Source organism: Camelus ferus, chromosome 26, assembly GCF_009834535.1.
Source record: "Camelus ferus isolate YT-003-E chromosome 26, BCGSAC_Cfer_1.0, whole genome shotgun sequence".
Classification (NCBI taxonomy): domain Eukaryota; kingdom Metazoa; phylum Chordata; class Mammalia; order Artiodactyla; family Camelidae; genus Camelus; species Camelus ferus.
The window spans coordinates 3,842,502-3,855,411 of NC_045721.1; the positions used below are offsets into that span (position 1 = coordinate 3,842,502).

Below are 12,910 nucleotides of genomic sequence, written 5' to 3' on the forward strand. Positions count from 1 at the left end.
CCGTCTTCTCAGGTGCCCGGCCAGTTAAAGAATGTATATGCTGGAGTAACAGCCACTGTGCACCAACAGGCACTACGGATTTTTTTTTATCAGGTCCAAACCCTACTTTTGTGACAGGGCCAAAAATTTCCCCCTTTTGTTGCCCCATCTGTTTCTCTCCTTCAGTGATGGTTTCTTGAGCCTGCAGGAGGACATCTTTTGGCTGGGTTAGCAGAGTGAATGGATAGCAGTGGACACTGTGGAGGCTGAACAAGATTAAAGCTGCCTGCCCGGCTGCAGCACCAACAAGATGACTTCCTTTAGCTTCCATGGTGTCAGATTTGGAATGACTGGTATTTTAATCCTCGCCAACAGTTTTAATAGTCATATAGCTTTTAATAACTCTGCAACCTGTTTTCCATTTTTTTAAAATATGGAACGCTCCACGAATTTGCGTGTCATCCTTGTGCAGGGGCCATGCTAATCTTCTGTGTGTCATTCCAGTTTTGGTATATGGGCTGCCGAAGGGAGCGCTGTTTTCCATTTTTATGAGCTATCCGAAGGGGTTAAAACCCCTCATTGTTTCCACAACATTCCAAAGTGGTGTGCCACTCCAAAGGCACAGCAACTGCCAGGATAAATATTTGGCACCTGGTCTTAAGCTACTTGACAAGCTCAGGTTAAGGCAATTAATTCAGCTTGTTGTAATGACTTTGTTGCTGTAAACAAGAGCTTTCAATTACGTTCACCATGGACTTGATTGCATATCGAGTTTGGTGACATCTCTGTTTCTCCTTTAACTAGGAACCATCTGTAAAAACAAATTAAATCAGCATTCGCTATAGGATTTTCTTTTAAGTCATTCCTATTAGGAGCAAGTAGATAATCGGTTAATAAAATGCAGTTAGAGTTTTCTTCCTTGTGGTGCTTGAAGCAAAGTTGCAGGGTTAAGGTTATTACCGTCTGGTGAATCACCTCTGCCAACTTGGGATCACTGAGAACTTTTCCTTTTCCTGAAGCCCTGAAATGGGACAATTGATACAAAGTTCACAGAAATCACAGAGGACCATGTAGGAGCAACCGTTGCCCGTTGCTGTGTGAACCACTCGGAAAGTTCACCGAAACACCCAAAGCAATCGTGAAAGACATTAAAACTGCAAGCCAGGAAATTGATCAGATTTCCACTTCCATCCTTACTCCACCATGTAAAGATGCTCAAAACTCAAGTCTAGAAATCAGGCTGGCCTCCTTCTAGACTGAAAAGATTGGTTTATAACTATTATTATTTTTCTTTTATTGTCATAGAAAATTCCCTCATTAAATGCCTGGGTGCTTGCACCTTCCAGCAAATATCCTCTCTATCAAGTCTCCACAGATATTTCAGCTGATATTAACAAAACAGGTGAAATACACACTTGTATATATACCTGGTCTGAACCCCAGGCTTGGAGAGTGGCCACCCTTCCAATCTTGTCCTTCCCCAGGTACTTTCCCTCAGACCCCTCAGATACCTGCAGAGTTCTCTTTATAGCTTTATAATCACTCTCCATTGGCGCTTATTATTATACTTCCTATTTAAATTACTGTGTAATTCCTGTTTCCTGATGGGACCCAGACTAACATGGCCACAGGCACAAGCTACAGGAAGAAAACCAGTGCTGTTGTGCTGGGGAACAGGAGTCTGACTTCGTGGCGTGGCCAGCCATAGTGAGCAGTTCAGATGTGTGGCCACCTGGTGTCTGAAGGTCAATTGTTCCAGCTCTCCTAGAGCCCAGGAACATACCCCCATTTCTCAAAAGATACAGAATTATTTGTTGTGGATGACATACAAAATCAGGTCCCCGAGGCTGAAAAGAACCTATGGAAGTAAGTTGCCCTGATGCTTTTGCTTCCTTGGCTTCGTGGTAAAGCTCCTCGTGGTAAACAGGAATCTGAACTCTGTCAAGTGGGTATCAAGCTTTCAAAGCGGAGATGCAGGAACAAGAGAAAGACTGGATTCAACTCCTACCTAAGTGCCACTAGGACAAGTCACAGGCTAGCTGAAGTCAGGGGGCTCTGCAGGGGAGGAGGAAGGTCAGACTGAGGGGCAGGGGGATCAGGGCAACCTAAAAAGCAGTAGCAGAAAAGGGTACTCTCCATCCTGGGGTCATGGCCTCAACCGGCAGGCTCTTGCCGCTCTATGGGATGAGGGTCTTTGGCTGCTTTGACCTGATTCAGATACTTTTCTGGAGTCAAGTTAGAGTAGATAGGATGGGAGTTGGAAATGAAAATTAAGGGAAAAACACCAGACGTAATTCAGGTGATTCAGGTAGAGATGATTTATTATTTCATAATTTAAACCCTCAGCAGTGACAACAGAGGGGAGGGAGAAATTGTTGTTGTTTTTTTTTTCCTTCTTGGTTTAAGCCAGTTTCTGATGAGTTATTTGGTCCTATCCTCTCTTCAGGCCAATACTGTTATCAACCGTTACTGTCAGAGAAAACAAGACAAAACACAACTCAAACAAAATCCCAGTGTTACTCTTTTTTTTTTTTTTTTTTTTGAGTAACATACTTCTCACCCAAGTAACTTATTTAAAAGGCATGAATGACTGAAGAGTAAGGATCAAAAAAATAAAAATTGATTGCAGAGAAAACAATCATCTGTTACCTCAACTGCAGATATCCTTAGTCTTGTAATAGAGTGGCTTCCTAAAGTACCCTGCATTTATTTACCTATTTTTGGTAACTATTTAGGTCAATAAAGCAAAGTGCCTTTAAATTTCCATTCTAAGCATATAGATGGATTTTAATTTAGAATAAAAAAGAAAAGACTGACATTTCTAAGTGCTCTCATATTTTATAAAAGAGAAAAACACCAACATACATGTGCACACACACGTCTATATATCTATATAATGACATATTTTAAAAAGTGATCATCCTACGTGTTAAGATTAATGATGATAATTATTTTATTCTTATGCATACTCAGACTCTTTAAATAAAATGTGTATTACTTACTACTGTAATAAGAAACAGAATCATTCACACACTCACATGCATGTACAATTTATTGACTAAAGAGTCAGGGAAATATTAGGGCATTCCCAGCTCTCTGGATGGAAAAGGATCTTAATGTCATTAACAATCTAAAATAACTTTTCATCATTATGAAAAGTGGAAATGGTTAAGCATAAAATAATGTCAAAATTTTTGTGGTAAACATCAGCACAAAACTGAAAATGATAAAATGTTTTTGGAACCAAGATAAGTAATGTTTAAAGGCAGGAATTTACTAACAGTAGGCTAGGCCTAAAATCCTAACTTGTGTAACGGAAGAACCAGTGGAGTGAGAGATGGGAGAAGGTCAAGGCACACTAAACCCTCCTCACACTGAAGGGAGCCTCAAAAATGCCTCGAATCCCATGTAACTATATTACCTATTTTTACTTCTGTGCCACACTTACTATCAAAACAGTCCATTACTAGATAACAGAGTGGAAAATTTTTTTAAAAATAGGATATTGAGAGGAAGTCGAATATAAGATACGCTATGACTCAGAAGGCATATTACTCAAAAACGTCCCATTGACTAAAACGAGTAACTTATGGAAGTTCCAACTCATTACAGACGGACTGGGACCTCCTATCAGAGTGGGTGGGCGGCATAAACACCCTTTTATGAGCTTTATGAGTTTGGTAACTGTGACTTGTCTGTCCAGTGCAACGTAGGGCAGCACGACGGAGCGAGCGGATTACTTGGTTTGGTCCTGGTGTTCCTGATGCCTGCGGTGAAAAGATGATGCCCAAGCGTCAACTTTGTGAGAAAGTTTTAAATCGTAGTTTCCAGATCTTTGATGGATGTAGTTTTGTTTATACTTTCAATTTATCTATATTCAAGTTTGGGAAAGATGGAAAAAATGTGTTTTTGGAAGATCATATGTATATCATCTAAAACTTTAAACTGCCTGGGTTTTAGTTCTCATTGGGATCCTCTTTTCTTCTAATGTCTAACAGATCCCAAATATGCAGCTTTATTACCTGATATTGGCTCTCTTTTTATTTTGAACTAATTTTTACCAACCATATAAATCTTCTCAAAGAATCAGCCTTTGTCTTTGCTTTTTTTCTGTTTCTTTTTTTTGTTTGTTTATTTTCCTTTTCATTTATTTCTGCTCTTCCCTTAATTCTTTCTTTCCATCCACTGTCTGTGAGGGCAATTAGTTCTTCCTTTTCTACCTTTTTGATAGAGATTATAATGAAAACAGCCACTTTCTATTGGCCTCTGCCCTGTAATACGCATTTCACTGCAGTTAAAAGGACTTCAGTACAGTCTTGCCTGGAGAGCAGAGACGTGTCCTCTTGGGAGCACCTGAAAGAGTCTGCCTTGACAGTAGGGTTAGGATGGTGCCCGTCCATACTTCATAGTGCTTTGCCTAAAACCAGGAATTCCCTCGGTTCAGACATGTATCTCAACATCTGTTACATGAATATCATAGTCAGTGTGCAACGTTATACTGTCAGGACCAAGAGAAAACTGAAAAACAATCCTGGATGCTATCTGAAATACTCTCTCCTTTTATATTTCATCCATCATCTTACAGGAAAATTTTTATATACTGAAAATAAAGGGGAAATATCTAATTTTATATTTATAAAATGTTAGATTTGATTATTCCACAGTCTGATCTCTAAATTTACTTTCCTGGGTGAATTAAGACAATAAAATGAATGAAAACTCCAAGGCTCTAACTTACTTTCAGTAATTTTTTTCTGAGTTAACAGTGTAACTCAGAGCACCTCTGGCATCTTTATGATATCAGCCCTCTTTTTATGTGGCAGTGAAATGAAGTCAAGATATAAGTACTCCTCACCAATCCTCAGATAAAAAAAAAAAAGAATCCCACGATTTATGTGCTCATAAATGCTAGTGTGGGTGCACAAAAATCCCACACTTGGGATTTCGTTCACAATAAAACTGGGAATAATAATAATTAACAATAATAAAAATTAACAATTCTTAAGTGCTCCTTAAACAATGATCAAAGTGTCCAATACCGAATGGTTAATCACTTGTTCTGCACTCACCTTGCGCTGGGGGACAACTTGCTGTCACTGCTGCTTCCTTCTGACACAGATCTGTAACGTCGATAAAGTGTTCAGTGGGGAAATGGAAAAGTCTTGTAACAATTAAGGGACTGTTTGAACAAAGAATGTTCTTCCAAGAAACAGAGTGATTCACTAAATAAAATGTCTCCTTCCAGCAAAATAAAAGAAATAGAACAGGTACTGTCTCATTATTAGAACAAATGCAGTCAGCCACCTTGCTTTGTCGACTCACCCCTCTCATCCTCCTTTTATGTTTATTCAAGTATTTATGGGATAAACCCACATCTGTGTAGACAGGCCCCCTGATTCTATGATACCCCTAACTCCTCAGGTCAACTTGGGCTAAAACCAGAAAGTAGCACTCTCAAAAGCTTCAGGGAATTTTTTTCATCTTCTTGTAACACAGACTCACATCTTCCCTTCACATCAACCCTTGGAAGGCAAAACTAGAGGTAAACACCTCTGTAGAAAAATATAGTAATTTATGAATAAGGAATAAGGGGCTTAATAATGATGTACAAATATTTGTGTAACCAGTTACAGAGGATGTGATCATTTCACTTACTAATCTGGTTTGCCCCAGTGCTTATGCTACAGTGGAAAGCTATCACTATGATCTCACGTTTTACAGAGTTATGGAGAATAATCTTAAGAATATAAAGATTAAATCACTTGCTCAAGACACCATAAGTTATCAAGATAGGCACCATTTAGGAGTGAAAACCAGGTTTTCTGAGGCGAAAAGTAATCTTCTCCCCATTTCTGATGCTTCCTCCTGTCTCGTAACCTGATCATTAACTACACACGCAATTTCTAACTGAGAAATGAGAAATTAACAACCTCAGTAGCTAGGGAAATAAATATTAAGCAGGCAGGTTCACAGACATCACCTCTGGTTGAGCAGGATGTTCTGATAAAAGTTGCTGACCACTGTCTGAGGATCTGGATCTTAATTTATTTTTAAATGCAGTGTTGATTATTCTCATGAAGTTCACGGACAATACGACTGTTTAGACAGGGTCAGTGGGCCAGGAGGCTGAGTAACCCGCCACGATACCCTTGGACCCATGTCTCCTCCTAAAGTGATACTGGTGGTAAAATGAATGGTTTGCAGGATGTGCAAAGCCAGAGAAAACACGAAGGACACAAACCAGTCTGAACTGTATCCCAGGGCCTCGTCTCGTACCGCTGATTAGAGTCTACAGATTATCCCTATAGTCTGAGATTGTTCCTGATGAGATGTAAAGCGTTTTTCTGTGACTGATTTAACGTAATAAGACAAAAAAATACATACGTCTCACTTTCCGTTTCCCCTCTGTCACAGAGCTGTCTTATTTTATTCCGCTTTATGATGACAGCGGTGGTAATGAGCAGTACGGGTAGGGAAAGGTACAAGATGAGTTGAAATCTGTGTTTTGTACCAGTGAGAGATCTTTCCTCCAAATAACCTTTACCTAGAATGGAAAACATGCACTTCAAATTATGTCAGAGATTTTATTAACCATATGAAAAGGTGGAGGGGATATCATTACCCACAATATTCCTGGACGCTGAACATTTCATTCACAGAGACTATGAAAATGTAAAATCTGAAAAACTGAACTCATGTATAAAATGGGCTGTTACTAGTGCTTTACTGATGTTTTTGAGTTTTCAAACTTTCACCGTATGGTGATTTCCTTGAATGAAGGTAATGTTCTTTCATGGACCATGTGTTTAATGCTTTCAAATATTTCTTTAGTTCCATTCTGACACAGGGTCTTCAAAGCTCCAGTATAGATATTACAAAGAGTACTGGGGTTGTACCTATATGTGAAAATTAAATCTGGGGTATACGACATTAATTTCTCTTACAATACTACGATTTTTTTTCCTAAAAATCAAAAATTAGTAGTCTCTAACTTATTTAAGTCCTTTAATCAAATATGGAGCAAGAGTAAATTGTTAAAATGGCTCAAGTCACGGCTAAGCCTGGCTTTGACCCACTTCTGACTAACCAGTTCTTTTCGATTCTCAGCGAACATCTGTATTCATTCCTGAGCATCTGATCTATGTGGCTCCTCAGGTCCACCTTTCTGGATTTACAACGGACCAAGGCCTGCTTCCTCCACAACTTGCCGCCATGTTTCCTTTCACCTGACATGAGCTATTTTTCTACCACGCCTTTGCCGCAGGAGGAGCCGAGGGTCGGAAGAGCCACTCTTCCTTCGGCCACAGTGCGGTGATCGCCAGGCTCAAAATACTCCTTACAACCGCCCCAGCGATCCTTTCTTCCCATAGGTTTTTTGTTTTGTTTTGTTTTGTTTTTCAAGTGAATTCCAAGTAGGAGCAGCATTTTCTTTTTCAGTCAGCTTTATGCACATGCTTGGGGTTCCCTACGTATCTTCAAGATAATGATTATTTGTAATCAGACAGGGAGTGCATCAGGCCTCTCTGGCCACGCACTGCAGGTGGGTTCTCTGCACCCTGTATTGTCTTCTGGGTGATCAGTGATAGATACCACGTGGATATCTGAAAATGAAAGTAATATATGCCCAGGTGGCCTCGAAAGTCTAAGTAATATTTTCAGGGACCAGAAAACAGATCCTGCTTCCTTCCCTTACACTGTTTTTTGTTGTTGTTAGTTTTTTTTTTTAATGCAATGAAATTTCTACTTTTAAAATTGCCTAACATTAGGTACACTTTTTGTTAATAAATAATGTCAATGTTGATATAGAAAGAACAATACAAACTTAAACTATCTTAAAGTCTTTTAAAATCTTACAAGTAAAGTAAAACCGTATTTGTTGACATCAATTGCTTTGCAGTCTAGCTTGGAACCTAAACTTCCTCTCTCATATACCATCTTTGATTAATCAGTTTATTCTCTTATGTATTGTCTTGGAACCTAAACTTACTCTCTCACGTATTATCTTTGATTAATAAAGTTTTAAAGACACTAACCAGATTTGATCACATGTCCATCATCAATACTTCCAAATTCTCCTTCCTTTGGTAAACAATTAGGAGGCATAAATCCCTCCTTACACTGGCAATGGTTAAAATTGTTGCAGGTCTAGAATAAGCAGAAAATAAACAATTTTTTATGTACAAAGATGGCTTTCAATAGAGACCAATTCTATACTTATTCAACAGAATTTATTCCAAAGAATTTGTCCATTCTAGAGAATTTATCTTAAATAGACAAATTCAACAAATTTTCACAAATTTTCTCTTGAAATTTCCATACTTTAGAATTTGGCAGGATTTCTTAAGAAAATAAGATTGAGGCTCTAAGTTATAGACTGTTAAGTGACACCAAGCAGCATGAAATTTTTTTAAAAAAATCATTCAAATGATTTATTTAAATCGCCAAACTATTTATTGAATAGTTCAAAGCATGTTGCTTAAAATGAAAATTGAAATTACTTACTCCATTTTTATGACAATCGATATCAGAATTGCAAGCCCTAAGATTCATTTGGTATTTGGCCTCTACACATAGAAACTTCAGACAAAACTAAAATAAAGCAGAAGTGAAAAACAAAGTCAGTCAAACCATCAGCTTGTGTGCATACATAATAAGAAAAATTCAAGAAAATGCCAGAATTCACATTACCAAGAATTTTCACAAAAACCCAAAAAGTAAAATAAACTAATAATTGTGACTATATTGAAATAAATGTTAAATAAGCTATGTGCCTTCAAATGGTAAAGATAAAGTCAAATGGAAGAAGGTGGAAGTTTTATTTTCTTACCATCTAGCATCAGTAGTCTTCTTAGAAAGAGAAATATCTGGAAAAATAATTTGATTAGTCTCTTGAGTTCAATAATTATCTGAGGAGCGTTTTAAAAAATACTCGTGACTGGGCTCCACACGAGAGCCTTCTGTGAAAATCTCGTGGGGCAGGTCCAGCTGTCATCATGGGCAGTCAGGGTTGAGAACTATCTAGTGAGAGGTCAAGGTCTTAAAATCACTGGTATGAGGAGCAAAGGAAGGTAATTTACTATTCCATGTGGGGAAAAAATGAGAAGGAGAAAAGCCAGGGTAACAGATCATTATATGAGGTAACAGCACAGTTAGAGACTCCCAAGGGTGAGATGGCTAAAAGGCCTTCTAAGAAAAAGGAATGTTTAACGTGTAAATTAACATTTTCCCAATTTATGGCATTAAATTGTGTGACTTTTCTTAATTATCCAAAAATATTCAGTAAATTCAATACTTTGTGAAAGGATTTTGTTCTTGGGTGAAGTTTGTCTTTGGATCACAATAACCAACAATATGCAGAAAGAGAAGGGTCAGAATTCTAAGATACAGGTTTGAGCCAATATCACTTAGATTTCAAGGGGGAGGGACACCTTGGGTCATATTTTTACCTATGTTTCCAAATGAGCAAGATGTGACAGATCTATAATTATTTTCATGTGCTATTATCAAAAAGTATTATATAGAAATAAATTTGAATTTAGCAATTAAACCTTGAGACTGTCTCTCAAAAAAAAGTCTGTTAATTAAATTTTGCAGAGCAACTCTTAGAATGGTTTCTAGGATTAATTAGAATATTAAATTGTTAGATACATCATTAATTTATAGAATATTATAAGTTTCTAAAAGCTTTCTATAATTACAGTATGCTATATAATTAATTGTTAATACTGTTTTCTTATTTTTATGTATAATATAAGTAACTGTATATGTTAATTCTTGTAACAATCCATTGAGGTAGATATTATTCCCTACTTTTATATTTTATAGATGGGCAATCAGACTCAGTAAGGTTTGCTTGGGGGAAGGTAACGGCTAGGTAGAATTCTAAGATGGCCCCCATACTCTTCTGGTATACATTTCTTGGATAATCCCCTCTCTTTGAGTTGGGGGAGAACCAGTGAATATATGATGGAATATCATTCCTATGATTAGATTATTTCATAGATATAAAAGGATTTTAAAGAGGTAGTTAAGGTCCATAATCAGTTGACTTTGAATTAATCAAAAGGGAGATCATTCTCAATGGGGCCTCCCCTAATCCTGTGAGCCCTTAAAAGATGGGAGATGTCAGAAGATTCTCTTGCTGGCTTGGAAGAAATAAACTGCCATGTTGTGAGAGGGCCATGTGACCAGGACCTGAGGGGGAGCTCCTAGGGGCCAAGAGCAACCCCTGGCAGATAGTTAGGACTAAAATGGAGCAATGGCTGCAAGAAAATGAATTCTTCCAACAACCAATGAGACAGGAAGAGGACTCCAGCCTCAAATGAGACTGTGACCCCAGCCAGGAACTTTATTTCCGCCTAGTGAGACCCCAAACAGAGAACCTGCTTGTGCTTTGTTGGACTTCTGACTTAACAGGAACTGTGACATGGGTGTTGTTTTAAGTTGCCAAGATTTTGGTAATGTTTTACACAGCGATAAAAAATTAATATAGTAACCAGGGAAAAATAGGTAAATATACCAGTTGGCAATTTTGGTCCCCTCATTTTAGACTCATAATAACTTTAAGTGGAGTATAAGCTATAAAAATATTGACTCATTCTGCTGTAGACGGGGAACTTATATCACATCATAAATCAACTATGCCCAAATAAAGAAAAATGCATGTAGTTCCCGAGCCTTCAATAAGATGGAACACAACTCCCTGCTCTTTAAATCTGGTGTATACGTGGTGCCTTCTTTCAATTAAAGTACAATACGGAAAGAGGAGGAAAAGAGTAATTTTACAGTGAGAGATCTGACAAACATGACCTCAGCCAGTTAATCAAGCCTAATCTAACATCAGCAAGGACCTATACTTGATATGACATGATGGTAGAGCACTTGATCTCTGTAGTTTTCCTCCCAAGAACACATAGACCCAGGCTAGTCATAAGAAACACATTAGACAAATCCAAACTGAGGGACATTCTACAGAATATCTCCTGCAAACTGTCAAGGCCATCAAAACCAAGAAAATTCTGAGAAACTGTCAAGAGGAGGCTAAAGATACACATTTAATAAATCACGTGGTATTCTGAGTGGAACCTTGCAAAAGGACACTAGGTAAAGGCTAGGGGAATCTGAATGAGGCATGAGATTTAGTTAAGAGTAATGTATCAACGCTGGTTCATTGATTATAACGCATAAACCACACCATTGTTAGATATAATAATAGGGGAAGCTGGTTTGTTGCTTATGGGTGGGGTAGTCAATACGGGGAGGGGGGAAATCAGGGCAGGGGTCCAAAATTGAATATGGTGATGACTGGGCAACTCTATACATTAGTCAAAAGCAATGAATTGTACACTTACCATGGGTGAATTTTATGGTAAATAATACCTCAATAAGGCTGTTTAAAATGCACTGGTTGGTATACTGTCAAAATGATTATAACCACAAAAAATAATGTTTAAAACATTAAAATTTTTTAGTTCTAATTACCATATAAGGTCCACACATACTGCCATCTTCCACAAATGTCTCATCTCTTTCTTCAGGTCTATCAATTGTGGTCATTGTTCCTTTAACTGGCTTATCCGTGTGTAGAAATGTAGATGTGCATATTTCCCCTCGCACATGTGTGTAAATCACAGATAAATTTGGATGTGTTACTATAGCTTTGTGTGGCCAGGCACACACTAATTTTCCACATAGGGCATGACTAGAAGCATAAGGAAGAAAAAGATTATATTACTATTTACTGAAATAACATAGATGCCTGCTATAGCTGAGTTTTAAAAGTATTTTACTCATTTTGATCCAAGTTTTACATATTTTTCCCAGTAAACTTTTTGAGCACACTGATTCATGTATGACTTGGCTCTTTTTGTTTTGTGAGGAAACGTGGCAAGGTAAAAATCACTTTTGCATCTGGCGGCCCTGATCTGTTCTATATTAGCTTCTGAAATGTGAGCAAATGATCACTGGACTTCAATTTTTTTCCATTAGTAAAATGAGATAAGTAATTCTAACTACAAATACTTCATGTATATAAATATATTTATAATATATAGAATAAACATATGATGTATGTAAATGACCTAACACAATGCCTAGCACATCCCAGCAGTAAATAGAGGCAAGTTTTCATTGTTGTAACATTATAGGCAATGAATACATGTTATTTGTAGGCAACAGGTAATACTATTTAGCTCAGATCATGAAACAAAAAGCACCTGTTATAAAATGCCACCTTAACTTGTACAAAATAATATATTCTAGAATCTTAGCAATATGTAACCTATACTCCAAATGAAATTATGATTTTATAAGTACATACCGGAAATCACAAAATCCTCGGCCACAGTTTCCAAATTTATCTGCTCTTGTATTTATTTCATCAAAACAAGCAAATGGACCACCTCTAGCACCTAAAAGAAAAAAAAAAAAGCCTTAAGTAAATTATAACACATAATTCCAACTACCATTATAGAAATAAAAGACTCAGTCTGGAAATTATAATATGATCCCTAGGAAGGTTTATAATTACCTGGCATTAAAATGTTGCTGGGGATAAATCAAGATTAGTTAAGTAAAAAGCAACATTACTCAAATGGCTACATATGGAAAAAACACAGGCTGTTAGAAAAATAAGCTGCCATTGCTCTATTTCCTCTAAATTGTTTACTTTCTGCCTTAGCTACCTATCCAGTGTGAAAGGATAGTTTCCTCTCATTACAAAATAAAAGGAAAGCGATAGTATTCACAATGCAATACTGAGCAGTGATTTAACTCTTCTTATTCCAAACTAGGGTCCTCATCTCTGTTCCCTAGTATCCTAACAATCGCTGAACTAGAACTACTGAATTTGAAAATTAGGAAACATGTGAATGTTCAACTACTTTAGCCCTTTTAAATATTTAGTTGTATCTAATTTTAAGGTCATGAAAAA

At 37.3% G+C, this 12,910-nt stretch overlaps 1 protein-coding gene and 1 non-coding gene across 2 annotated transcripts in view; both read right to left on the minus strand.

The window, feature by feature from the left end:
• Window positions 1-406: 406 nt before the first annotated feature.
• Window positions 407-513, minus strand: LOC116660113. The gene has a single exon (XR_004315498.1). It is a non-coding gene; the product is annotated as a U6 spliceosomal RNA (small nuclear RNA).
• A 1,818-nt stretch (window positions 514-2,331) lies between these two features.
• Window positions 2,332-12,910, minus strand: part of LOC102519012 (disintegrin and metalloproteinase domain-containing protein 5) — a 47,938-nt gene continuing 37,359 nt past the window's right edge. Inside the window, exons 15-21 of the mRNA XM_014558091.2 lie at window positions 12,299-12,389; window positions 11,461-11,680; window positions 8,482-8,568; window positions 8,013-8,124; window positions 6,364-6,523; window positions 5,049-5,099; window positions 2,332-2,448 (exon numbers count right to left, since the gene is read on the minus strand). Of these exons, the coding sequence (XP_014413577.2) occupies window positions 2,439-2,448; window positions 5,049-5,099; window positions 6,364-6,523; window positions 8,013-8,124; window positions 8,482-8,568; window positions 11,461-11,680; window positions 12,299-12,389 (731 nt within the window). The 3' untranslated portion in view covers window positions 2,332-2,438. The remainder of the gene's footprint in view (window positions 2,449-5,048; window positions 5,100-6,363; window positions 6,524-8,012; window positions 8,125-8,481; window positions 8,569-11,460; window positions 11,681-12,298; window positions 12,390-12,910) is intronic.